This window comes from Lepidochelys olivacea (assembly GCF_965140295.1).
Source record: "Lepidochelys olivacea isolate rLepOli2 genome assembly, chromosome: 20".
Classification (NCBI taxonomy): domain Eukaryota; kingdom Metazoa; phylum Chordata; order Testudines; family Cheloniidae; genus Lepidochelys; species Lepidochelys olivacea.
The window spans coordinates 15,832,158-15,857,786 of NC_140430.1; the positions used below are offsets into that span (position 1 = coordinate 15,832,158).

General features: G+C 61.0%; 1 protein-coding gene across 2 annotated transcripts in view; it reads right to left on the reverse strand.

Moving 5' to 3' along the window:
* ITGA5 (integrin subunit alpha 5) overlaps nucleotides 1-25,356 on the reverse strand; it is a 50,304-nt gene extending 24,948 nt beyond the window's left edge. Inside the window, exons 1-10 of one of the 2 annotated variants that reach the window (XM_084610395.1) lie at nucleotides 25,086-25,356; nucleotides 10,263-10,393; nucleotides 6,575-6,687; nucleotides 6,223-6,346; nucleotides 5,794-5,855; nucleotides 4,894-4,939; nucleotides 4,556-4,681; nucleotides 3,385-3,429; nucleotides 2,580-2,623; nucleotides 782-838 (exon numbers count right to left, since the gene is read on the reverse strand). In XM_084610395.1, coding sequence (XP_084466521.1) covers nucleotides 782-838; nucleotides 2,580-2,623; nucleotides 3,385-3,429; nucleotides 4,556-4,681; nucleotides 4,894-4,939; nucleotides 5,794-5,855; nucleotides 6,223-6,346; nucleotides 6,575-6,687; nucleotides 10,263-10,393; nucleotides 25,086-25,240 — 903 coding nt within the window. In that variant the 5' untranslated portion in view covers nucleotides 25,241-25,356. Of the gene's footprint in view, nucleotides 1-781; nucleotides 839-2,579; nucleotides 2,624-3,384; nucleotides 3,430-4,555; nucleotides 4,682-4,893; nucleotides 4,940-5,793; nucleotides 5,856-6,222; nucleotides 6,347-6,574; nucleotides 6,688-10,262; nucleotides 10,397-25,085 lie in introns of both variants that reach the window. The other variant, XM_084610394.1, reaches the window with a different exon arrangement.
* Between the last annotated feature and the right edge of the window lie 273 nt (nucleotides 25,357-25,629).

The following is a 25,629-nucleotide window of genomic DNA, read 5'->3' on the forward strand; positions in this document are numbered from 1 at the left end:
CCGATCCCTGGCCTGAGACAGGGATGCTGCCAGGATGACAAAGGGATTTTCAAAGCTCCCCTTTCTAGACGTCGTCCCCTCCCCCCGTGCTGGTGCAGATACCCTGAGCCTGTGAGGAACCAACACCACACGGCACCAGCTCCCCATCTCATCCCCAGCTACTAAACGCCATGCGAAGGGACAGGGCCCAGCCGCTCTGGACAGTGGCACTGCCCTGGGCTCTGCCCCTTTGCAGCCAGGGATGCAGCCAAAGTCACCCCTCTACAGAGGCAGCTGCTGCTGTTGGGGCCATGAGGCCACCAGCCTGGGGAGAGCGCTCAAGAGACGATCTTTCTATAAACATGCCACCCACGCGCCAAAACAGTGACAGGCCCCTTGCCCGCTGGCTTGGGTGGTATGTCTGCTGTTTCTCGTGCCCTGGCACAAATGCTGGGAAGGGGGCTTTTTCCCATGCTGCAGGAGATAATTCACCCTTCTCCCCTCACAGACAGGGTTATTTCCAGCAAGGGAAGCACTTCTAGCCCCATGCACCCCCATGGTGCTACCCAGGGGCCCTCTGGGTCAGTAACACATGATCTGGGTAAGGGCCATGCCCCTCCCCCTGGGAAGAGCTGGCAGCTCCTACCCAGCAAGGGGCCTAGCATGCATTGCCTGCCACCCATTGCCCATGGGGCTCGTTCGATCCCTCGGGGTGGCCTCATTCCAAAGCCCTGCTCAGACGACAGAAGAGCCCCTGCCATGCACATGGGCCTGGCTCATGTGGCCAGTGCATCCTGCTCACCTGCTCTCCAGAGAAGTTATACAGGGACTTCATGTCCGATCCATTCAGGACAGTGACCTGGCAAGAGAAGACCCAGGTCACAGCTCGGTCGCCAAGTCCCCATCCCAAGCCCGCAGGGCAGAACCACTCTGACCGGGACTCACTCCCATCCCAGCCCCCAGGTGGTTTCTATTCTCCTCCTCTGGACGGTTCTGGCCCCGGCAGCCCCTGCTCACTCCACTGCTCTGCTGACCCAGAGCGCAGGCCGAGGATCTCACCTGGTGTTTGCAACTTTATCAGGTAAAAAATCCAATTCCCACTTCTCTGGCGCCTCACCTCTGAGGGGCTCTACTGGTGATGCCCACAGCAGCTAAGCGCCCTCCCCACGTAAAAGATGGGAAACCACACCAGAGAGGAGTCATGAGCCCTCATCCCCACCCCCGCTCTAACCACTAGACCCCACTCCCGCCAAAGGAGAGAGCAGAATCCTGGGGTCCTGAGTCCTAGCACCTCCCTGCCCCCACTCGAACCTCTAGATCCCACTCCCGCCAAAGGAGAGAGCAGAATCCAGGGGTCCTGAGTCCTAGCATACCCCCCACCCCACGCTCTAACCACTAGACCCCACTCCCCCAAGAGCAGAGAGCAGAATCCAGGGGTCCTGAGACCTAGCTCCTCCCTGCTCCCACTCCAACCTCTGGCCCCACTCCTGCCAGATCTGAGAGCAGAACCAAGGGTGCTAAGTCCCATCTCTCTTCTAAAACCTCCCCTGTCATCTTTAAGCTGTGGGAGTTTGGGGAGGGGCCTTGGCACAACTCGGGAGTTCTTGGGCAGTCACCCAGCAGCCAGCCCCCGGGCAGCGGCTCTGATGATGCCGCATAGCAGGATTCCTGAGCAGGTCACAGGAAGGGCCTGGGATGTCGACAGAGTGGGTGATGGGGTCACATGCGTTGGGGGTGACCACAAAAGCCCTGGGTGGGCTGGGCCTTCTCCACCCTCTGTTTCCACCCTCCTTCCTCCGCGCCGTCTCCACCCTCTGTTTCCTCACTCGGCCTTGGCTCAGGCTTTGGTCAGTCACAGTCTGTCTAGGCTGCACCCACTGCTGCCTTGCCAGCTGACCCCAGCGTGCAGGGCTCAGGCTATGGGGCTGTTTAACTGTGGGGCAGACATCAGCAATTGGGCTGGCACCCAGGCTCTAGGACCCTGTGAGGTGGGACGGCTCAGCATCTACCCCACAATTAAAGAGCCCCTTAGTCTGAGTCAGCTGGCCTGGCCGGCTGTGGATGTTTAATGGCTGTGGATGTTTAATCGCACTGTAGATGTGCCCTCAGCCCTGCCCGGGGAAGTGTGTTAGTTACTATGGAAACAACCAAATCAGCAGGATTGTGGGGCTTAGCAAGGTCCATTCTTGGGGGTAGGGGAGCTTGTACCGGAGCTGGCAGGCAAGGCCCTGCCCTGCCCCGCACAGCTGTCCTGCAAGCAACAGCTGATGACATGAGCACCGTGCCTCCCCACCCTGCTGACACCCCTGGGGTGCAAGAGCCCTATGCGGGGGCAAAGTCAAGCTAGTGAGAGCAAGAGTAGGAGAACGGAGCCAAACCATCCACTTCTGGGGGGCGTAGCAGCACTGGGAGCAACAGCCCGAGCCAGCCTGGTGCAAGGGGCTCCCAGGGCAGATGGAAGGAGGGCCCAGTCTAGCAGAGATGTAGTTGGAAAAGGACAGACCCAGAGCATTTGGGTGCAGCCAGGTGGAGAGACAGGGGGGCTCCCTTGGCCCCCAGGGGAAGAACCCCCACCCTACTGCCCCAGCTCAGGATCTTACGTAGCCGTAGGTCAAGTTTCCCTTGGGAACGCCAGCCACAAAGTCTGCAAAGGAGCAAAGAGATACGGGTCCATTAGCTCCAGGTGGGTCCTTGTGGGCAGCTCAGCCTGTGCGATGCTGGGGTGGGATGGACAACACAGACAAAGCCAGGCCAGCTCCCCAGGAAGATGTGACCCTGGGCTGTCCAATGCCACATCCCAGGGTAAAGCAGTTCACCCACAATTTGGGGGGTGGGGCGGGGGGAGAGAATCCTAGAGCCCAAACTCCAGGGGGCTGAAGCCCTAGCCCACCCTTCACCCACTGATAGCTCACTCACTGTCTCAGTGCAGGAGGACTGGCAGATCGAACCAGAGCCCTGGACCCCAACCCACCCCAAACTCAGCTATCCGGCTATTTCTCAAGTAACACAGGGCGAGCATGTCACAGCAGCTGGCCCACCAGGGTAATGGCCTACCCAGTTGCTCTGAGGGCAGGGTGCTGGAGATGCTGGGTTTGAACCCTGCCCAGGGTGGCATGGTACGCTCATTTCTGCTATTTATGCTGAGCCCAGCCAGGCCCCACGGTGGGAGCCAGCCTGCCCTGTGCAGCTTCCTGGCCCGGCTGGCCAGACCCAGGAGCATCAGCTTGGCCTCCTCCATAGCAACTGCTTCCTCAGAGCACCTGGGCTCCAACCAGCACTTGTTCTGCCCCGGGACTGACCCTGCCACATCTATGGGGTGTTAGAAAGGGGGCAGAACTTGTGGAGGGGGCTTCAGCAATTACTCTCCCTTCCCCACCGACTCCAGAGAGCTCAGCATGGCAGTACCTTCGGTAGAATCCCCGCTGAACTCACCGACGGCCACAGAATACCCTGCATGGGGAGAGAAGCAGAGGGGTTAGGCTCCAGCACCACTCAGCCCCTGGCCCTTCTGTCCCCATTGTTTTGGTTAGACCCTATATCAACACTGGGCAGGAGGAGCTGGCTTCTCAGTGACAGGCTGATGGATTAAAAGGGAACCACACAGAAACACTCCTCACCTGCTTTGCTCTGCCCCGGAGAGGGGTTAGTTCCTGGGACAGGGCACTGGGTGACGGGATCGGGGGCTCCATGACTTTGGCAAGCTTCAGTCCCTCTCCATGCCTCACTCATCCATCTGTGCCAAGCCATAGGCTGAGTCTGCGCTAGAGGAGCTCCCTGGAGCTGTTCCCTTAGTTACTGTCTGTAACACGCCAGGGAGCAGCAGGGTCTATGGCTGGAGCGCGGGGCCTGGGAGGCAGGGACTGGTATCTAGTGGTTGAATCGGGGCGGGGCTGGGAGTCAGGACTCCTGGGTTCTATCCTCAGCTCTGGGAGAGGAGTGGTGTCTAGTGGTTGGACCAGGGTAGGGCTGGGAGTCAGGACTCCTGGGTTCTATTGCCAGTTCTGGGCAGGGAGTAGGACCTAGTGGTTGGAGCTGTGGGAGGTGCTGGGAAGCAGGACTCCTGGGTTCTATTCCTGACTTTGTTGCATGTCCTTGAGAGTAGTACAGCTTCCATTTCCCCAGCTATAAACAGGAGCACCCCCAGCCCCCCTCCCCCGAGGAGCACCCCCAGCCCCATCTCCCACAGCTCACGGCAGGTGTTGCCTTGCACCCCTCACAGGGCAGCACTCGGCGAGCAAGACCGGCTTTGGGAACTTCTGTCTGTTTGGCACTGGGGAGCAGCACTCAAGTCTCAGCCCCTAAAGCTGGCAGGATGGCCAGGTGCAGTGCCTATACCCAGGCCTGGGGAGTAGGGACTGCCCTGGGCAAGGCCCAATTCCCCCTGTCTTTCCCGGCCGAGACTGCCCATGAACCTGCAGTGAGGAGCCTCAGTCTGTTGGGAGCTGGGCCAAGACCCCCACCTCACTTCCCACAGGCACCTAGATGGGGTAACCAGCCAAAGACTGGGGGCCCTCTACATTCAGCTATCCCCTCCCACACCCAGAGGGTACCTTCCCCCACCAGCCGGGGCACTCACCCAGATAGCTGTCGTCATAGATGGGGGCGGCCTGGCGTGTCTGCAGCTGCCCCTGGGTGCCCAGGATTAAATACTCGGGGTAATAGGCCTCCTTGATCTGCTCCTGCGTGGCTGAGATCACCTGGCCTGGGGGGAGATGGGGCGGGCAGCTGAGAGTCCAGCGGGGAGGAACAGGGGGAGAAGTGGTACCCCAGGGAGGGGGTCGAACAGGGAGAAGATGGGGAGGCCAGTAGCAGGGGGTGGGGGAGGGGAAAGACGATGTGGGAGGCCAGTAGCAGGGGGAGAGAGGAGGAGAAAGACGGTGGGGGAGGCCAGTAGCAGGGGGTGGGGGCACTCACCTTGCCAGAAATAGCTTCCAGGGCCTCCCAGAAGCACTCGCCCCGTCTGCAGAGCAAAGAGCCCGGTCAGAGCCACAAGGTGAGATCCTGCCTGGGAGTCGGGGGGAGGGAAGAGACTATCCCCAGCAGTGTCACTGGGTTCACCCCTCCCCCACCAAACCCCTACCGCTCCCCCCTTGGCCACAAGGGAGGCAGCTGACTGAGCAGGTTCAGTGTCCCCCCACCCCGGAGCTGGGGAGGGAGCGATCTCACAGGGGGATAGCAGAGTGGGGCAGGGCTGGTCTCTGCAGGCCCAGCTGCAACGGGCAGAGGGGGGCCCCATGCTGCCCCCAAAGGGGTCAGGGAGACACAGGAAGGGCTGCTCCTCTCTGTGTCCCCTCGGGCATGAGTGACACCGCCAGAGACCTGCCCTAGCACCCAGTGGGGGGGGAGGGGTGAGAGCAGGCAGAGACCCACCCAGCTGGCCCAACAGGGCAATGACCTGTTTGTGGGGCACGGGGGATGTGACTGGGGTGGGCCGGAGGTATTGGGGGGCTCCTCACAAGGCCCCACTCCCAGCATCCAGCAGCTCCCAACACGCAAGGGGTTGCACATAAGAACATGCTCCCTCTAGGGGGGCGCCCACAGAGAGGATAAGGGACCTGCACCTGCTACCAGCTAGGGGAGTGCTCCCGTAGGAGGTTCCTGTTTGTGGGTCTGGGCTTGAGACGCAGCTCTGTGGGGCAGGAGGTACCAGAGCCTGCAGCCCGGGACCTAGCCCCACTCAGGGGGGTCTGACTGCGGGAGGCCCCGGTGAGGAACTCAGCAATCCCCCATACACATGCTGGGGGCAGCAGGCAGGGGGCGCTCTGCTGCTACTAGAGCTCAGGGGCGCAGCTGCACGGCATCAGGGCCTCTCACCTTGGTGAACTCAGCGCTAAAGCCACCCTGGCAGTAACCCTGCCCTTCCGCCGAGTCCAGATCTGCAGAGAGAAACACCCATGAGGGGCGAGAGGTGGGACGGGGGGGCAGGAGGCTCTGACCCTGGACACCAGCACCCTGGGGTGGGATTCTGGGCTCCCAGCCCCCTGCTCCAGCCGCTAGGCTCTTCTCCCTGCTTTCCCAGGTAACGCTGTCCCCACCCACTCTGACGCCATCCCCTGGGAACATGTGCCCAGCCCAGCGCTGGGGCTGTGAGGGAGGCCTGGGATGGAAAGATTTCCTGATTACCCCTTAAAGCAGGGATTATCTGCTGCTGGGGGAGCCAAGGGGTTTGGGGGTCTCCCACCCACTGCCCCCCAGCCCAGCCCCAGGAGGGAGCACTTTCCCCCCCCTTCCCTGAGCCGGTACCTGAGCGGCAGGGTGAATACTCCACGAACTTGGTGAAGTTGCTGACAGACAGGTAGCAGGTACCAACAGGGTCTCGGCCAGATTCATCCTTGAGGGTGCGCCAGCTGTACAGGGGGGCGCAGGCCTGGGCAGGAATAGAGCAGCTGGGTGAGCAGCAGTTGAGGACAGGGGAGACCGAGCGACTGAGGAGGCCCCGGTACCTGATGGCGTCCACCCACACACTAGCTACTCCAGCACAGCGTGGGGCCAGGCGGGAACCCCCTGCCCCATAGCCAGGCAGCGAATGAGCCCCAGCCCGCCACATGGCAGGCCCTACCAGCCGGGGTCCCCCGGTGCCGTTCTCAGTTCTCACCAGGATGGAGCTGCCGTGGGACCGCACTGTCGCTCCGAACCATTGCAGGGATTTGAACTCCACCTGCGTCAGCCCATCGGTGCCATTCCCGCTGAAGTCGTGTTGGCGGGACCCTGTGGGGAGAAGCGTGGTCACTGCCGGGCTCCACGACCGGCACCAGCTGCCGCCTCCGCGGGAGGCCTAGGATACATGGCTGAGCTGGGGCAGTGCTGACCCAACACGCCAGCCAGCTCACCGGCACAAACCCTGTGTGGGACAGCACGGCCCTGAGGCCCTGTCACCAGGGAGGGAGCCGCTGGCATGGGGAAGCCCCCTTGCATACACCACAGGGGAAGGGGCAGCATGCTCCAAGCTGTCTTGAAAGAGGGCATTTGGCCAAAGTGTCCCAGGAAGGGACAGTAGCTCCTCTCCCACCCAGCCCTTGCCAGCCCCAGGCGGGTCCCAGCTGCCACCCACAGCCCCCCCGCCCCCCCCTTCCTCCTGAGTGGGTCCCACATGCAGGGGCCTTCACTCAGCTTTGATTTACAGGGAAACACAAGCAGAGGTGAATTCTTGGAAAAGCAAGAACCCCCCCATCTCCCACTACATATACCCTCCTCTACCTGCACTGCATCCCTGCCCCCCCCACAGCCCACACTGCAATCCCCACCCCCGCACTGCACCCCTGCCCCCCCCACAGCCCACACTGCAATCCCCACCCCCGCACTGCACCTCTGCCCCCACCCACAGCCCACGCTGCAACCCACACACTTAAACCCTGCCACCTATAGCCCACACTCCTTGCCCCCTTCCCCAGCCCCCACCTATAGCTCACACTGCAACCCCCCGCACTGCACCTTTGCCCCCACCCACAGCAACACCCTGCCCCCTCCCCTGCCCCCCTACCCCCACCCACTGCCCCCCACAACTTGTGCTGCAACTCACTCTGCCCCCTCAGCCCCATACTGCCCCCCGCCTCCTATACTGTAACCCCCAGGACCCCTCCCCCACATCTGCCCTGTTGTTCCCCCTCTCATAGTCCTCCTCCCCTGCAGCGCACCCCCTGCCTTCGCCCACTGCCTCCCGCATTGCCACACTGCCTTGAGGGATTTTCCCACCCCACATGCCTCCTGCATCCCCGCTTTTTTCCCCTGGGCTCTGCCCCATCTTGGCTCTAGGGGGTGGATGAGCCCAGAGCCACCTGTGGTTCATCATTAACCACTTATCTCAGGGTGAGGGATCACGGCCCCAGAGCAAGAGGCCATGTGGCTCCAGCTGCTGGCAGGGTGCCGTGATGGGGGAGCGGAGCCAGGAGATCCTCTGGAGACGGATCTGCCAGCGGGGCCGGGAGCCAGACGGGCCACGTCTGGCTGGAGCGAGAGCAACGTTTGGTGCGAGCCGCGCGGGGCGACAGCTCCCGTTGGGCTGCGTCCGGCTCTCCGGCCGTAACGCAATCGGCCCGACCAACGAGCCAAGGAAAATCCCCTGGCTGCGAGCCAGCCAGAGCCCCATCCAAGCCGGCCCCTCCAGGGCACCAGCAGGGATGCCGGGGAAACCCCGCTCCAGGTCACCCCAGCCAGGCGCCAGCTCTGCAATCCAGCCGCAAAGCCCTCGCTTCCCTTTGCAAAGCTGGGTAAATATTTGTCCTTGGCCAGAGTGAGAGACAGCCAGAGCCAGAGCCCTGCCCACGTGGGTGGGAACATGGGGTCCCCTCCCCCCTGCACAGCCTTTAGCCTGGGATCCCAGCTCCCCCTGATGGCCCTGACTGGAGGGTGGGGGGGGGAGCTCCCCTCCTGACCCCCGGCCCATGGCTCGGTCCCCCGGCCTTGCACTGATCACTGCCGAGGGACCCTGGGGGAGCGACAACGGGATGGATGTGCGCACCACCATGGCAAGACCAGGACTTTGCACCCCACCTGTCCCCACGCAAAGCAATGCCAGGCCGGAGCTGGGATGACCCCGTTAAAACAAGGAGGACGCTGGGAACAGGCTGGCTGCCATGGAAACGCAGTCGCCTCTGGAGTGGGGCGCATGGGAAGTTTAATGGGGGCTCGGTGACAGCAGATGGTCGTTTGGGACAGGAAGTGGCAAGGAAACACATAATGGGGGGATAAGGGGGGGGGCACAGGAACCATCCAAGCTGGGAAGGGCCAGCACTCCCCCAGCACAGCCCCATCCTGGCAGTGCTGGGGGGCTGGGCTGGCCAGAGGAGCCACCTGCTGTGGCTGGGGTTACAGCTAATCTGGCCTCTCCCCTACCAGGAGCACTGACTGCCAGGCTGCTCAGCCTCCCCTGGCTAGGGGTTGGGCTAGCCTGGGGCTGATGCCCTCCCCAGACCTGCCCCCCACCCCAACCTGGTCCCTACCCTGAGCTCCACCTGTAGCAGGTTCTCAGGAGGCTGGGAGCTTGGCCGGGAGGGGGACGAGGGCAATGCTCCATGGGCACAGGGCTGTTCCCTCCCCGGGGGGTGCGGTGCTCTGGGTGGAGGCAGGCACAGTGCATTCTGGGAGCCAGAGACCCCAGAGGGGAACATTCTTGTCCAGCTACAGCAGCAGAAACATCCACTTTGGGGCCTACCGGGGGCGGGCACAGCAGGGAACAGCCAGACTGGAAGCGCTGGCTGTGGGAGGAGTGCCCGGCTCCTCCAGCAGGGGGGGCTGTGGGGGGAGCTCCCGGCTCCTCCAGCAGGGGGGGCTGTGGGGGGAGCTCCCAGCCTCTCCAGCAGGGGGGGCTGTGGGGGGAGCTCCCAGCCTCTCCAGCAGGGGGGGCTGTGAGACTGGATGGGAAAGTGTGGCAGACGACACTGGGATGGGGGCCGGGTGCCATGGCCCCAGGGTGGGGCTGCACTGCCATGTCCCTGGGCCCAGCCAGTAGAGGGGGCGGGGAGATGGTAGCAGGTTCCCCCCAGCTCAGGTTTCTCCAAGAGAGAAAATCTCTGACAGGTCCGTGAGGGTTACGGGGGCTCAGTCCCGGGTCAGCTCCGGCCGCAGTAGCGGCTTGCAGGCCGGCTCCTGGCCCCACACGGAGGTGACCGAGAGCAAGAACCACCCCTCAGCTCCCGTCGTGCAGGCAGGCCAGGGCACCCAGCACAACGGGTCCTGATCCTCCTCAGCACCGCTGCTGGGCTGGATAACAACAGAAACCGCCTGGCTGGGGAGGGAGGAGACGGGGCCGGGCTGGGGAGTCTCATGTGGCAGCTGCCGAACCCAGAGGGGGCTGACCTAGGGGACAGGGCACCTTCTGCACGAGTCAGAAGGGCACAAACCCCAAGGGGGAGGGGAATTCTCCATGCCCCAGCCCCATGTGATCCCCCGACCCTTCCTAGGGCCTCAGGGTGTCACCCCTACATAGCTCATCTCATGGACAATAGAGAATCTCAATCCTGACCCACAGCCCACACAATCCCAGCCCTGGGCTCCAGCCCCCAGCTCTGCCGGTGCCCCTCAATCCCGACCCACAGCCCCCTGCTAGCCCAGCCCTGGGCTCCAGCCCCCAGCTCTGCCAGTGCCCCTCAATCCCGACCCGCAGGCCCCTGCTCGCCCAGCCCTGGGCTCCCCCCCAGCCAGCTCTGCTGATGTCCATCAGTTCTGTTTGACAGGAAGCTGCCCAAGGGGAGAAGCACATCTGACACCCGCCCCCGCACCCCCTCCCAGGGTGCTGGATTGAACCCACTGGCCCCTCCCCCCCACGAGGCAGTTGTGCCCTTTACCTGTCTGGTCAAATTCAATCGGGGTGCAGCTGCTGTTGCCCTGGTGCCAGGGACAGTAGTAGACAGCCCCGCCCTGTGTGACGTTGAGCTGGCTTGTGTTGGCCTTGGGAGCTCCAACGAGGATGCTGATACTGCTGGGAAAGAGAGGAGGAAAGGGCCATGAGTCATAGAATCATAGAATATCAGGGTTGGAAGGGACCCCAGAAGGTCATCTAGTCCAAACCCCTGCTCGAAGCAGGACCAATTCCCAGTTAAATCATCCCAGCCAGGGCTTTGTCAAGCCTGACCTTAAAAACCTCTAAGGAAGGAGATTCTACCACCTCCCTAGGTAATGCATTCCAGTGTTTCACCACCCTCTTAGTGAAAAAGTTTTTCCTAATATCCAATCTAAACCTCCCCCACTGCAACTTGAGGCCATTACTCCTCGTTCTGTCATCTGCTACCATTGAGAACAGTCTAGAGCCATCCTCTTTGGAACCCCCTTTCAGGTAGTTGAAAGCAGCTATCAAATCCCCCCTCATTTTTCTCTTCTGCAGGCCAAACAATCCCAGCTCCCTCAGCCTCTCCTCATAAGTCATGTGTTCCAGACCCCTAATCATTTTTGTTGCCCTTCGCTGGACTCTCTCCAATTTATCCACATCCTTCTTGAAGTGTGGGGCCCAAAACTGGACACAGTACTCCAGATGAGGCCTCACCAATGTCAAATAGAGGGGAACGATCACGTCCCTCGATCCGCTCGCTATGCCCCTACTTATACATCCCAAAATGCCATTGGCCTTCTTGGCAACAAGGGCACACTGCTGACTCATATCCAGCTTCTCGTCCACTGTCACCCCTAGGTCCTTTTCCGCAGAACTGCTGCCTAGCCATTCGGTCCCTAGTCTGTAGCTGTGCATTGGGTTCTTCCGTCCTAAGTGCAGGACCCTGCACTTATCCTTATTGAACCTCATCAGAACCTCGTCAGAAACAGCAGCTGGGCTGGGCCCCTCTCCCCCGGCCACCCCAGGGTCCCTTCCCAGTTCCCAGGCTCCCTGCAGACAGGCCATGAGCCACTGCTCCAGCACCCCCAGCATGCTCCATGGGCATGGCTGGTACAAGGGACTGTGGGAGCTGTCTGCGGAGCGCTGGTGATTGCTCTGCAGGTGAGGTCGCTGTCTGCAGGCCTGAGACCCCCTGTCCCCGGTATCCCCACTGTGAACCCCCTGGAGTCACTGCAGGAATTAGCTTAACCAAGCTGGGGGATGCCCCATCTCTTCCCCTGCTCCCCCAAGGCCTGAGGCTGCCTCGCTGAGCACCGGCTACAGACTCACTGCAGGGTCAATGTGCCATCCAGGAGGCTTGCCCCTCCCCTGGGATGCCATCCGCACACCCATCTTCCCCCCAGGAGACCGATACCGCCCTGCCCCGCCAGCCGTAGTGTATCAGCTCCAAGGGGGCCCTTCCACACAGCTACGGCACCAGCTCCCTGGCCCCAGCACTAGGGGGGGCATCAGAGCTGCAGTGACCGAGCATTGCTGTGGGCGCTGGTCCTTGGGACACTCCCATGGGAAAGTGACAGGGTTCGTTCATTAAGGAAAAGCCAGCAGGAAGGAAACAACCAGCCATGGTCTCGGGCGAACACTGGCTGCCTGTTCCCAGTAAGGCCAGGAGGGGACAGGGCCAGAGAGCAGAAGGACCAGAGCTATTTAAAAAGGGACTTGCTCTTAAGAGAGGGCAGAGAACAGTTGGAGGGGGGGTGGGACGAGACACCAGACCAGCACAGGTACCCGCTGGGGTCTGGGGAAGCGGGTCCACTGGGGGACGGCAGCATCAACAGGGGCCAGGACTCCTGCTTTGAAACAGGGCTGAACCACTGCAAATGACCAGGTGGCTGGTGGTGGAGGGGGGAAGGGCTCTTGTGAGAAGACGCCGGGATTTCCCAGGCCTGACCTCTGCTTCAACAGGGGGCAAATATACAGCACAGCATCCCCTAGCCACTGCGCTGGGGCCAGCACTGACTGTGAGGGATGCATCACTAGACCCTGCAGTACCAAATCCCCAAAGGTACGATTGGCTTGAGAACCCATAGCGAAGGGAACACTGAAGAAAAAGAAAAACCAGTAACTGAACACATGTTAAGGTTCAGGAAGGAGCTGGAAGACACAAGAGGTATTGAACAAACCAGCCAGTTTAAACAGAGGGGGTGGTATGACAAAGATATTTGCAAACACCCAACTGCATATCCCCACTGCCTGCGAGGAGGTGATGTACCTCAGTTTCCCCTTCCATACAGCAGACCAGGTTTATTATGGTTTCTCTGCTGTGACAAGCTTCAAGCCTGCTTGCAGGTATTAGCTGAGAAGCAGCATTACCATATGGCCTCTTAACACAGGGTGAGTTCTTATTTACCACTCCTAGCATGTGCAAGAGCTTTCCCCCAAAATCATGCATATTGCACCCTTTTCCTAGGGTTTGACATCAGGGTTAACACGAACACCACATTTTTTTATCATGAGGTTTAACAGTAGCACCGAAGATACTTGTAAACATCCTGTTCCTGTGGTTTAGTCTCAAGAGATGCCTGGGTCTGCTCAAAGGCATTGGCTAGACACCATCTCATCCCCAGTTTTCACATTGTGGTCCCACAGACATCTTTACATACGCTTAGGAAACGCGCCTGAGCAACCAGGTCAAACATTTGTTCAAAACTTTAAACACCTTTCCCCCTCACCATTTCCCATCAGATCTTTCATCCTAGGAAGTTCTGAGGTTTTGCTATGGGTATGTTGCTGAAATAAGTTGAGAGGTTGGGAACGCCCACAGCCGGCCTTTCAGTGGCAACAAAGGAGCACCTAGTGAGACAGATTTACATCAGCACCAGCCAGACGTGTCAGTGGCCCGATAAGGGGAAACCACTCTCCCAATTGCCAGCCCAGAGACTCCTCAGAGAGGGCACATGCCCAGTGAGGGTTAACCCACGCCACAGCAAGGATCTTCCTAGCAGCGGGAGGAAAGTTTAAAAGAGGGACAGTGACATCATCACTTGGCCTCTCTCCTCCCCCATCTCAGCATCTGGAAGACAAAGACTTTGAACTGAGGAGACTGGTCCCCGGCTGGGAAGGGAATCCAGCCTGTGTACTGAGAACTGTCAGCTGCTGTAACATCTCTTAGGGTGAGAGACTGCTTCATTCAGATCTTGCTTAGTCTGTTAAAGTTAGAATTTAGAGCAGGGGTGGGGAACCTTTTTTCTATTGGGAGCCACTGACTCACATAAAAAATCGGTTACAGGCCACACACAGCCGGGGGGGGAGGGGGGGAAGGCTCGGGGCTTCTCCTAGGCTCTGGGGTGGGACCAGAAATGAGGGGTTCAGGGTGCAGGAGGGGGCTCCGGGCTGGAGCCGAGGGGTTTGGAGTGCAGGAGCAGGCTCAGGGCTGGGGCAGGGGGTTGGGGCGGGGGTGCAGGCTCTGGGAGGGGGCTCAGGACTTGGGCAGGGGGTTGGGTTGCAGGTTCCGGTGGGGCGCCGCTTACCTCAGGTGGCTCCTCGTCGGTGCCGGGGCTAAGGCTGGCTCCCCCCGTGCCTTGGCCCCCTGCTGCTCTTGGAAGCAGCCCATGATGTGACCATGTGGCTCTGTACTGTGTGTGCGGACAACGCCCGCAGGTTCCCGGCCAATGGGAGCTGCAGGGGCAGCGCCTGCAGGCGGTGGTAAGCGCATGCAGACTCTGAACTTTCTTGATCACCCCTGTGCTTAGCAGCTGCAGGGGCAGCCAACCCGACCAGCCTGGCACCCTCGCTTCCCCCACAGCAGGGCAAGCCGCTGCTCGCTACAGCCCCATGTGGGGCACCGAGGCTCGGGGCTTCCAGCCCATGGCGCAGATACTTGCCGTGGGCCGAATGAAATTAAGCAGGGGGCTGGATCTGGCTCGTGGGCTGGAGGTTCCCCACCCCTGGTTTAGACTGTGTTTCTACTTTTATTTCTTAAAAAGAAAAGGAGTACTTGTGGCACCTGAGAGACTAACAAATTAAAATTCATGAAGTTGATAGATTTCCACTCCATACGGCTAAATTCAGTGCCTTTCATAATGACAGGTTTCAGAGTAACAGTCGTGTTAGTCTGTATTCGCAAAAAGAAAAGGAGTACTTGTGGCACCTTAGAGACTAACCAATTATTTATTTCTTAGGTAACCAACTTTGATCTCAATGCCTGCTACTTATAGTCACTTCAAGCCTGTCTCTCTGTAGTTAATAAAGCTGTTTTATATTTTACCTAAAACAGTGTAATTTTGGTTGATGTGCTTGTGGAATCTCAGCTCAGGTTAACAAGGGCTGCGGCACACCCACTACCCTGTGTCAGAGTGGCAAATGAATTAATGAGCTTGCACAGTCACTGGCATAGTAGTGTGAGAACAGTTCAGGCAGGAGTGTTAAGGGGGTACAGCAGTTCCACAGTTCCAGGTTGTACCCCAGAGATCCATTACAGCCTCCCCATATGAACTCATACCGAGAAGCTGCTGGACCCCTTGGGACAATACCTGCCCCCTGACACTCGTGTCATCAGGCCAGATGGAGAACACTGTGCCCAGCACAGCAGGAGATGCCAGGCAACCCTCAACATCACCCAGCAGCACATCCCACCCAGCACCCAGCACCAGCTCCCCAAGGGCTCAGGTGTGGGTGGCAGGAGCTGAGCCATCGCTGGTGGGTCAGGGGATGAGGAGACAGGGGTTCAATGCCTGGTCTCCCTTTGTGACCTTGGGCACGTCACAACCTGGGCCTTGGCTTCCGTCAGTAATGCAGGAGAACCCTGCTTCCTGTCTCCACCCTACTCGTTGTCTCTGTAGACTGTGAACTGTCTGGGGCAGCGATTGTGTCTGTCCATGCAGCATCTGGCACGAAGGGGCCCCGATCTCAGTTGGGGCTGCTGGGCGCTCCCCTCAGACAAGCACCAGGGGAAAGCAGGTCCAGCTTGGCTGGGTCCATACTGGCCGCGAAAGCCCCAGTTCTGGGGGCTCTGGGCCTGTCACCACACAAACAGGGCTGGCCCTGCAGTGGGCAGTCAGCACCTCAGTGGAGCAGGGGCTGGGGGTCCAGGCACAGAGCAGCGGCAGCCACTTGTCTAATCCCAGGGGAACTCTACCAGCCAGGAAGGGCCAGCACCAATTCCTGGGGTAAATGGTTTGGTCTGTAAAAGGCAACTGACTTCCTGCTGGCGAGGGCCGCCCCCCCCCCCCCCCGCAAACTATTTCCCCCTCCCCCACAAAGGGCACAGAAAAGGGGGTTAAAAGCAACAAGCTTCTGTCTACAGCGGAGAGTGTCGGGTCAATCCCTGTGGAGCCGGAGGGCGCCCCATGGGGTGGAGGGGCAGGGCGGAGAGGTGCCATCCAGCCCTTGCAGGGCACCAGGCTCCTCCCTCACTAATGGCCACAGCCCTGGAGTAAGGGAGGGCACTTCACAAGGGAGAATCTGATTGGGCAAGACCTGAGACATGGTGAGAGTGGGGGCTACTGTTACAGAAGGAGATGAAGTCAGGACTCCTCGGTTCTAGCCCTGGCTCTGGAGGGTGGGTCTAGTAGGTTGGAGCTGTGGGGTCTAGGAGCCAGGACTCCTGGGTTCTAGCCCTGACTGACAGAGACTCTCCATAGCCTTAGGCACCTCACTGCACCTCAGTTTCTGCCCCATGAGCTGGCCCCACTTCTACTAGCCTCTAGCAGGTGACTGTGTGACTGAATTCACAGCTGGTTTGTGCTTTGGGACCCTTGGGTGCTATGTAATAATTATACTGAAAGGAAACGGACACGCAGCTCCTGGGCTTTCCGCACACAATGGGCAGCTAGAGAGTCTCAGGCCAAATGAAGCAGCCCAAGGAGACCCTGCACTGCATCTGTGGGAGTGAGAGTGCGGCGTGGGCCTCCCCTGGAAAGGTCTGCAAGAACTGGCTGCGCCCTGGAGTACAAAGCAGGCTGGCAGGGCCGAGGGCTCAGTGAGCCAGCAGATCCCGCAGATGGGGCAGGCTTAGATGGGGAAGGGCTCTAAAGGCAATGGCAATTCAGCTGGTGTCTGGTGCAGCCAAACTAGTCCAGGATGCCACAAGTCCAGGCCAGGCACCAGCCCCACCCAGCTCTGCAGGTCCCGGAGGGAATTGGACCTGGACAGACCCCCGCCCCCCCTCGGAGTAAAACCCCCCCAAAGAGCAGCCAGGGGCCCCCAGCAGTGGCTTTGGGGCAGTTACAGAGGGCGACCCAAGGGCACCAGAACCTTTTTAGAAGCGTGTTGGGGGATGCAGCCCCTCCTGCCCCACAGTCTGCGAGGGCCTCAGCCCAGCTGTCCCAGGGTGGCTGCAGGCAGCGCAGTGGCCCTGGAACCCAGCCCAGGCAGGGGTTTGGGGAGCCTGCCCCCCCAGCTCCCCCGGCCCGGGGAGCTGGGCTGAGCCTGCCTGGCTGGGGAAGGAGGGGAAGGCTTGGAGGCCTGGCCAAGGCAGGGAGCTCCAGCAAAGCAGAGGCTGGGCACAGCAGGGGGGCCGGGGGTCTAGGCCATTAAAGGCCCCGACTGAGCTCTCATGTCTCTGAAGGGGGAGGGGGCACCTGTTGTTTCTTTCCCTGGAGCCCCCTCCCCCACCCCCTGGGAATGAGCTAGCCTGGAGAACAAAGGCAGCCCAAGCTCCTGCTGGCTCTCCCACCCCGCTCCAGGGGCTGGTGGGAGAGGGGCAGGCCAAGGGGGTGGGGGGAATCTACCCCAAGACACTGGGGATGTGGGAAGGGGCAAGAGGCGGGATCCCTGGACTGTGGGGCACGGGAACCATGGGGGCAAGAGACAGAGCTTCCCCCCCAGCACCCACAGATGGAGGGGGTCGGGGGCTCAGGCCCAGATTGTGCAGCACATTTGGGTTTGGGGAGCAGAGTTCCAGGGCCTGGACCCTACAGCCAGCCCATGGGCACCAGGCTGGGCTCCCGTGCTGCGGCTTGTGGGGTGGGGGATGTTACACCCCCCATCTGGACTCTTACTCAGGCCCACTTTTCTCTGCCCGCTAGCTCATGCCCCCAGCTAACAAGTGTCATGTCCTCACCGTGGGGCTCTCTAGGGGCCCAGGGCTGCCCCATAGCCCAAATCAAAGCCCAGGATCCAGACTACAGCTGCCTGGAATGGAACCAGCCAGAACCCGGCTCTGATCATGCTGAAACATGGGGATCCCCAGCCCAACCAGACCCAGCACCCTGGGAGGTGCCCATCACGGAGACTGAGATCCCAGCTTAAAGGTGATCCAGGACCAGAACCGTGGTTCTGCTTTGGGGCTGATCTCCCATTTGTGGGGAAGACAGAGAGGTCTGGTGGATTAGTGCAGGATGGTGGGGGTGGGTGTTAGGACTCCTGTGTTCTGATCCTGACTCTTGACACTGAATCACTCACAGCATGGGCAAGTCCCTGCCACTCTCTGCCTCAGTTTCCCTTCCGAAGTAGGGCTGATAACCTTCACCCTCCCCTTCCCTGATGGGCTGGGGGATTCCTGAGAGCTGGAAGATCACTGTGAACACAAGACACACCAGACACCCTCAGAGCATCAAAGCAACTGCACACACACCCCTGCTGTCAGGCAGCTCCCCAAGGGTTGGGGCTACTACCCCAGCTTCCCTTCCTTGCTAGACTATTTATCAGTCCTGTCCAGCTGGCCTCTCTGCCTCTTCCACTGCTCCAAGTCCTACTGCCAGCCCCTCAGCTCCTGGCTGGAGAGCCCCCGTCTCACTCCATGGACATAGAGCCCCCATAGCCAGTGTGGGCCTCTCTGCTCTCTCGCAGGCAGCTTCATATACTCTGGCATCATTCCCAGCATGCCTTGCTGCCCTGCATGGTGCCCTGCCGATGGCAGCCTGCTCCTCCCCAGCACAGTGTGCCTCCGGACAGAGGGGGTTTACCTGCTGGCCCCTGGAGATGGGGAGAGCCGGTCGGCTGTCTGCCAGCCCCCCTGGAAGAAGGGTGGGGGTTACACTCAGCTGCTAACCCACAAGGTCCCGGCTGGGGACTGGGTCAGCTGATTCAGGGCAGAGGCTGTGCGGCATCCGGGCTGGGATTCTCCTGGGAAAGCAGCACTCACTCACACATTGCTCCTGCTCTGTGGTTTGGGCCGGCTGGGAGCCAGGGCTCCGGGAACAGCCTGACTCACTGCGCGGCTTCTGCTGCCAGCCAGAGTGCGCAGAGACGGGAAAAGGGAGAGACAGACAGGAAAGGGATTGCACAGGGGAGCCATGCCATGGGTAGTCCTGGCCGCTCGGCGATTCCTGAGGGCAGCAGGGAGAGAACCAGGATCCCGCTGCTCCGAAAGCCCCAGTCCCGAGACCTGGACTAAGGGAGAATCCCAGCCTAGGCCGGAGTCAGGGTGAGCGGTGCCGTGCCAGGCGGCGGCACACATGGGCATACCCGAACACTGCAAACCAGACTTTTCCTAAATCCAGGCAAGGCCCTGATGGCTGCATCCTGGTCAGCTCTTTCCATCCCCGCATGCCATGGGAATCAGGAGGCCCATCCCTAGACGTCACAGCCTGCTCCACACAGCAAAGCCCAGCGATCACGGGTCAGGAGCCCACCCCAAGGGGTGGGGGCGAGGGGGTGGGGGCAGGACCTGGCAGCCACAACCCTGAGGCTGAATGAGCCAACACCAGCTCCCGATGCTGCCTCAGTCCCTGGGAAACTCAGCTCTCTGGAAGGTCTGGGGTGGGGGGTGTCAAACTGCTCAGGGAGACGTCACAGAGGAGCTCTCTGGGGTCACAAACCTCCCGGTGTTCCAGGGGGCAGGTGAGTGTGTAGGATTTGCTCTGGGGTCAGGGTGGGCGCTGTCTGGGGTCCCATTACCCAACACACTGTTCCCACGGCCCAGCTGCCCTAAGCTGCTCCACATGGGATCTAGACCCTCAGCCTGGGGCTTGGCTGGTCATTTGCCCTCTGGGGCTTCCCACCCTCTGCTGAGCTGCTGGCACCCCTGAGGACTGATAAAATTTGTTCTTCAGCAAGGTGCCAGGACTCCGAAGCCCAGCGGGGAGCAGACCCGGCCCCGGCCCCGCCACTCATGAAGCATTCTCTGGCTGCTTTCTCCCAGCTTTGTGTAGATACTTCCCCCATGCTGCTGGGGACGGGGTCCGGGCCTGGGTGTGAATGAGTTAATAGGCAGCAAGACCTGGAGCAGTGGCAGAGGCAGAGAGGCCTGCTAGACTGATAAATAGTCTAGCAAGGAGGGAAAGCTGGGGTAATAGCCTCACGCCATGGGCTGAGAGGAGGGGTGTGTGCACCACAGTTGCTGTGATGCTCTGAGGGTGTCTGGTGAGTCTTGTGTTCACACTGATCTTCCAGCTCTCATGAATCCCCCAGCCCATCAGGGAAGGGGCGGGTGACGGTTATCAGCCCTACTTCAGAGGGGAAACTGAGGCAGAGAATGGCAGGGACTTGACACTGAATCACTCACAGCATAGGCAAGAGTCAGGATCAGAATAGGCTCTGCTGGGGGCTATGGTAAGTCAGGAAGCCCTCCCCTTCCCCCCACGGGAGGGGTGTGAACACCAGAGCAGAGATTAGCTGAGCTCCGGGCTGCTCTTGGTTGGAAGATCAGGGAGAGCATCCACCCAGCCTGCAGCTGGGTCCTGCACCCGCCTTGCCTGTCTGGCGCGTTCCCAGACCCTGCCACCTCCCCCACCCCGGGAGCCTGGACAAGGGCCCCTTTCTGGTGCACCTCTGGGGCCCAATAGCAAGAGGCTCTGGGAGCTCAATGTAATGAGTTTAGCAAAGAGAAGGTTCAGGGCTGACAGTCCCTATGACAATGGGCTCTGCAGCCCAGCAGAGAAAGTCTAACCCACGCCAGTGGCTGGCCGCTGAAGCCAGATCAGCTCAGACTGGCAATAAGATGTGAATGGGTAACAGGGAGGGGCGTTAACTATCAGAACAGTTTACTGAGGGTTGTGGTGGATTCTCCATCCCTGGCCATTTTAACTCCTTTGGACAAGCTCAAGCAGGAGCTAGCCCAGCGCAGTCCTGAGGCCTGTGCTGTGCCGGTCAGGCTGGATGGTCACATGGATTATGAAATCTGACTGGCATGGACTGGCCCATGGCCAGGCAGAGCTCTTGGGCAATAAGCTAATGGCTCCTGTTGTGTATTTAACCCTTTGGTGCCCAGGGCTGTGCTAAGTGGGCAGCCCCTTACTGTAGCAGGGAGCTGTGGGCTAGATCCCCCAGCATAGCCAGCTGATGCCCCCCATTCCAAGGGGGCAGGGTGCATAGCTTGCTGCCACCACCCCAGGGAACACAGGAAGGACAGCAAGGCTGGGAGGCCACAATGTCACTGCACTGGGGAGTACCATTATCCCCCTGAAATAGATGGGGAAACTGAGGCACGGGGGGGGTCACACAGGAGGTCATTGGCAGAGCCGGGGGTAGAACCCTGGAGTTCTGCCTCCCAGCCCCACACCCAATCCAGCAGACCAACCTTGTGAAATCTGTTCCTTGCCGTCAAGAGCACTAACGTCTGCTGAAGCCAAGCCCGACAAGGCCTCTTCCTGGGGTCCCCATGCAGAGACCCTCCCCCGGCAGAGCTGCTGGGGCCTCACAGAGCTGGTTGCTGCTTTCTGCAGCGAGCTCTGCAGTTAGAGCAGGGCGGGACTGGGAGTCAGGACTTCTGGGTTCTATTCCCAGCTCTGCCACTGCCTTGCTGCGTAACCCTGAGCAAGTCACTTCCCAGCTCTGTGATTCAGTGTCCTCTTCTATAAAGTGGGATAATTACCCAGGGCTGTGAAGCAGAAATGCTACCAGAGACGTCCCCCTCTCTGGAAACCAGAGCCCTGGACAGAGCATCCCAGTGCCAATCGCTTCCAGCCCCAGACCCAGTGCCATGGGCAGCCTGTGCCAGCCCCTTCAACAGGAGGAGGGGAAAATAGCAAGCCAGGTGAAAGTTTTGCCTTCCCTGTATCAGGTGGTGCCCAGATCTGCGCTGCATGAGGGACCAGGACGTCCAGGCCAAGAGAGAGATGACATGTTGAGCGAGGAAAGGCAATCAGTGACATTTCATTACAGGATGCACTGATTTGGCTGCAAGGGGGTTGGGAAATCAGTGGCACTGCGTGTGAAGGGGGTGGAGAACTGGCGGCAATGGATATGAGACCCATCCAAATAAAACGCAGAACCCTGGAATCCACAAACCAGACCTCAGGATGACAGTGTGAACCCGCTCGCCACCCAAAGCGCATCACCCAGGAGGTGGAATACAGCCTCACCATCAGCTATCCCCCTATCTCAGTCAGTACCAATAACCCCACTGCACAGAGGAGGAAAACAGATGCCCAGAAGAATGATTTACACAGTGAGTTAGGAGCTGAGCTGGAGACAGAACCCTGGCATTCTGACTCCCAGGCCCCCTGCTCTAACCTACCCACTAGATCCCACTCCCCCGAGCCAGAACCCAAACCCAAACCCAGGCATCCTGATTCCAGCCCCCTGCTCTAACCCACTAGACCAGGGGTGGGCAAACTACAGCCTGGGGGCTGCATCCAGCCCTTCAGATGTTTTAATCTGGCTCTCGAGCTCTTGCCGGGGAGCGTGGTTGGGGGCTTGCCTTGCTCCGCGTGTGTCATGGCTCTGCGTGGCTCCCAGAAGCAGGGCATGTCCCCCCTCCAGCTCCTATGCATAGGGGCAGCCAGAGGGCTCTATACACTGCCCCTGCCCCAAGTGCTGCCCCCGCAGATCCCATTGGCTGGGAACCATGAGTATTCATGCCACGCCATACAATTTCTATACCCTGATGTGGCCCTCAGGCCAAAAAGTTTGCCTACCCCTGCACTAGACCCCACTCCCAGGCCCCCTGCTCTAACCTACCCACTAGACCCCACTCCCCCCAGACCCAGAAACAAACCCAGGAGTCCTGACTCCCAGTCCACTCTTCTTTTAGCTACCAGACCACGTGCTCCTAAGGAGCCAAGCACAAACATCTGGGAATGATCAGAGATGGGTGTGGTTTTAGCCCCTGAGTGTTGGCTGTTTCGAAGCTGGGGTGTTGGGTTGGGCCCTCTCTCTCTGACCCCCTGAGCACACAGGGAGTTAGGTGCAGAGCAGCCTGCAGTTTCAGGTCACATCAGGGGCTGCTCTCACATCGCAGAATGCTGGGACATGGCCCAACAGGTCTATAAACACTTTCCCCCCAAAAGGGACCCACCCAGCACCATTCTAATGCAGCCACCTCTGGGGTAGAGCACAATAGCCAGCAAACCTGCCAGCTGGGATTTTGACTGAAGACAATGGGGGCTAGACTGCTACTCACCCCGACAGCACCCTGAGGTCTGCACCTTGTGTCCCAACATGCCACAGTAATCGCACTGTGGGTTCTAAGCAGTCTGCTTGGCAGCTGAAAGGGTTAACAACCCAGTAGAGGGGAAGTGGCTCTTACACCCCCAACCCCGGTTGCAGGGGATGAGCCCACAGGGCTGGACATGGCAGACCCTCAGGCCAATCAGCCCAGTGATACCAGGGGTTGGAGGCACTTTCCTGGCCAACAGATATGGGGGTGGGGGGAGAAGAGGAACAGGGTCGTTAGGCCAATAGGATCAATGGTAACAGCTGCCTCTTGGTTGGGCTTTACCCCCTCAGCTGCCTCTTGGCACATCCAAGGGCTGGGGCTTTAACAAGCTCAGCCTGACTGGTGCTGGGAGCAAGTAGGGACCGTGAATGGAACAGAGCACACTCATGAGGGGCATCTCCGCGAGAAAGCTCACTGAGCTGGCTGCCTGCCACAGGCCACGGGACACAGCTCTCCCCAACTCCACCCTCCCCACTGGATCAGAGCCACCAGGCCCCACACCCACCCAGCACTGCCAGGGCAGGGAAGAGAGGGGCTTTGATAAGTGGCATTCCCAGGAGCAGCATCTGGGAATTCTGTGTCCCTAGGGGACCAAGGGGCGTTCAGAATCAGGACTCCTGGGTTCTATCCCCAGTTCTGGGAGGGGAGTGGGGTCTTGGGGTTCAAGCAGCCGAGCTGTGAGGCAGGACTCCTTCTCCAGAGACAAGGATAGAACCCAAGACAGGTCTACTGGTTTGAGTGGCGGGGCTGGGAGCCAGGACTACTGGGTTCTAGTCAGAACCGAATAAGGGCTTGTCTACACTGGCAATGAGTGCTTGAACGTGCGTAGTGACAGCACAGCGCTGGGAGAGAGCTCTGAGAAAACCACCTCCACGAGGGGCATAGCTCCCAGCACTGGGGCGCTGTCTACACTGGCATTTAACAGCGTTGAAACTTGCAGCGCTCAGGGGGGTGTTTTTTCACACCCCTGAGCGAGACAGTTGCAGCACCTGTAAAGTGCCTGTGTAGACAAACCCTAACACCCTGAGCCTGGGAACACTGGGCTCCATGTCAAGACACCCAGTGTCACCCACTCCCCCGCCCCTGATTACACAGCACCATGAACCGGAGTTGCCTGAGCTCTGGAGGAGTCCTGCCCTCAACCCTGCCACGTTCACTGGCATGAGGGTCCCGATCCCTGGCACCTTCCGCCCTTGGTTGCTTCCTCTGCACCCAACCCAGCAGGACCTCGGGGGAGGCAGATTCGCCCCCATCCTGATGGGCGTGGGCCACGGGCCAGTTCAGGAGGGGGACGGGGAAATGCAAGGGCGGTTCAGCCCTGGTCCGGGAGACGCCCCCTCCAGCCCCCCCATCGCTCCGTGTTCGTAGCTCGCCAGGGACTCCTGCCGCCCCCCAGTGCTCGCAGTTCCTGTGCCCCACTCGGGGCTGCCCCCTGGCGAGGCGGGGGGGGGCAGGAATAACCTCCCCAGCCCCGCAGCGTCCCGCCCAGCTGCCCTCTCCCAGGGAGTGCCCCCACCGGTCCCTGCGCCGCCAGGAGAAAGCGCCTCCAGCGCTGGAATTCCGCCTGCTCCGAGTTACAAGGGAAGGAGCCGATCCCCGGCTCCGATTACAGGAAACGCTCCGTTCCCAGCCTGTTCTGTGCGGGGCCGCGGGGGGGGGGGGTCCCACCGGAGCGCGGGGCTCGGGCTGCGGCGTCGCCCGCCCACCCGGCCCCGGGTCCCCACGCGCGTCCACCCCGTGCGGGGATCCCACGAACAGGCGCGGGCCCGGGAGCGCGAGGGATGCGGGCGGGGGGCTCCGGGGGACGGGGCCCGGCCGAACCAGAGCGCCGCGGCCGGGGCTCCGAGGAGCGAGCCGGGACCGGACGGGACGCGGCACGGGGCCGGAGCCGCGTGCCCAGACCGGCGGAAAGAGGCGGGGCCCCGCCAGGGGGACTGGGGGCAGAGCCCGGGAAGTCAGCGCTGGGCTAGGAGCACACGCCTCCTCCCCCGGGGGTAACAGGGGGCCGTGAACCCCCCCCATATTCCCCGCCCACAAGGGGCCATGAACCCCCCCCACACTCCCCCGGCCCCGGGCTAGCAGGGGGCCGTGAACCCCCCCCCATATTCCCCGCCCACAGGGGGCCATGAACCCCCCCCCACTCCCCCGGCCCCGGGCTAGCAGGGGGCCGTGAACCCCCCCCATATTCCCCGCCTACAGGGGGCCATGAACCCCCCCCCACTCCCCCGGCCCCGGGCTAGCAGGGGGCCGTGAACCCCCCCCATATTCCCCGCCCACAGGGGGCCATGAACACCCCCCCCCCACTCCCCCGGCCCAGCAGGGGGCCGTGAACCCCCCCCATATTCCCCGCCTACAGGGGGCCACGAACCCCCCCCACTCCCCCGGCCCCGGGCTAGCAGGGGGCCGTGAACCACCCCCCCTCCCCCGACCCTTTGATACAATTTGTTCTTCAACAAGGTGCCAAGACTCCAGAAGCCCGCGGGGGAGCGGCCCCGGCCCCGGCCCCGCCGCTCGCTCACCCACCTCTGAGGCTCCGGGAGGTAGAAATCCACGGCGAAGCCGAAGAGGCTGCCCGGGGCTCCGCGGAACAGCGCCGGCTCGGCTACGTCCAGGTTGAAGGCGCGGGCGGGCTGCAGGGCGAGCAGCAGCAGCGGCAGCAGGGTCCCGGGGGGTGGCATGGCGGAGCCCGGCGCGCTGGCTGCCCCGCTCCCGACGCGCGGGCAGGACCTTGCGGGAGCAGGGCTCCGAGACCCCTCCTGGAAGCGCCCGCAGGGTGTTTCCACCCCGCCAAAGGGAGGAGTCACCAGCCGCGGCTGCGCCCACCCCCTGCCTGCGGGGTGGATCTCGCTGCGCGGAGATGGGGCGGTTTTGGAGAACACGACACCGCTGGCACCGGCCGGGCCGGGGGCAAGCCCGGGACCCCAGCGATGGGCCGGGAAGGGTCCGGCTTTGCGCTCTTGAGTTCAACCATAGGGAGCTTCTATGCAAGTGCAAGTAGCAAAAGGGGGAGCTCACACTTTTGGGGAGCAGCAGCCACCCCCCAAGTGAGCAAGATCCTGATCCCCGC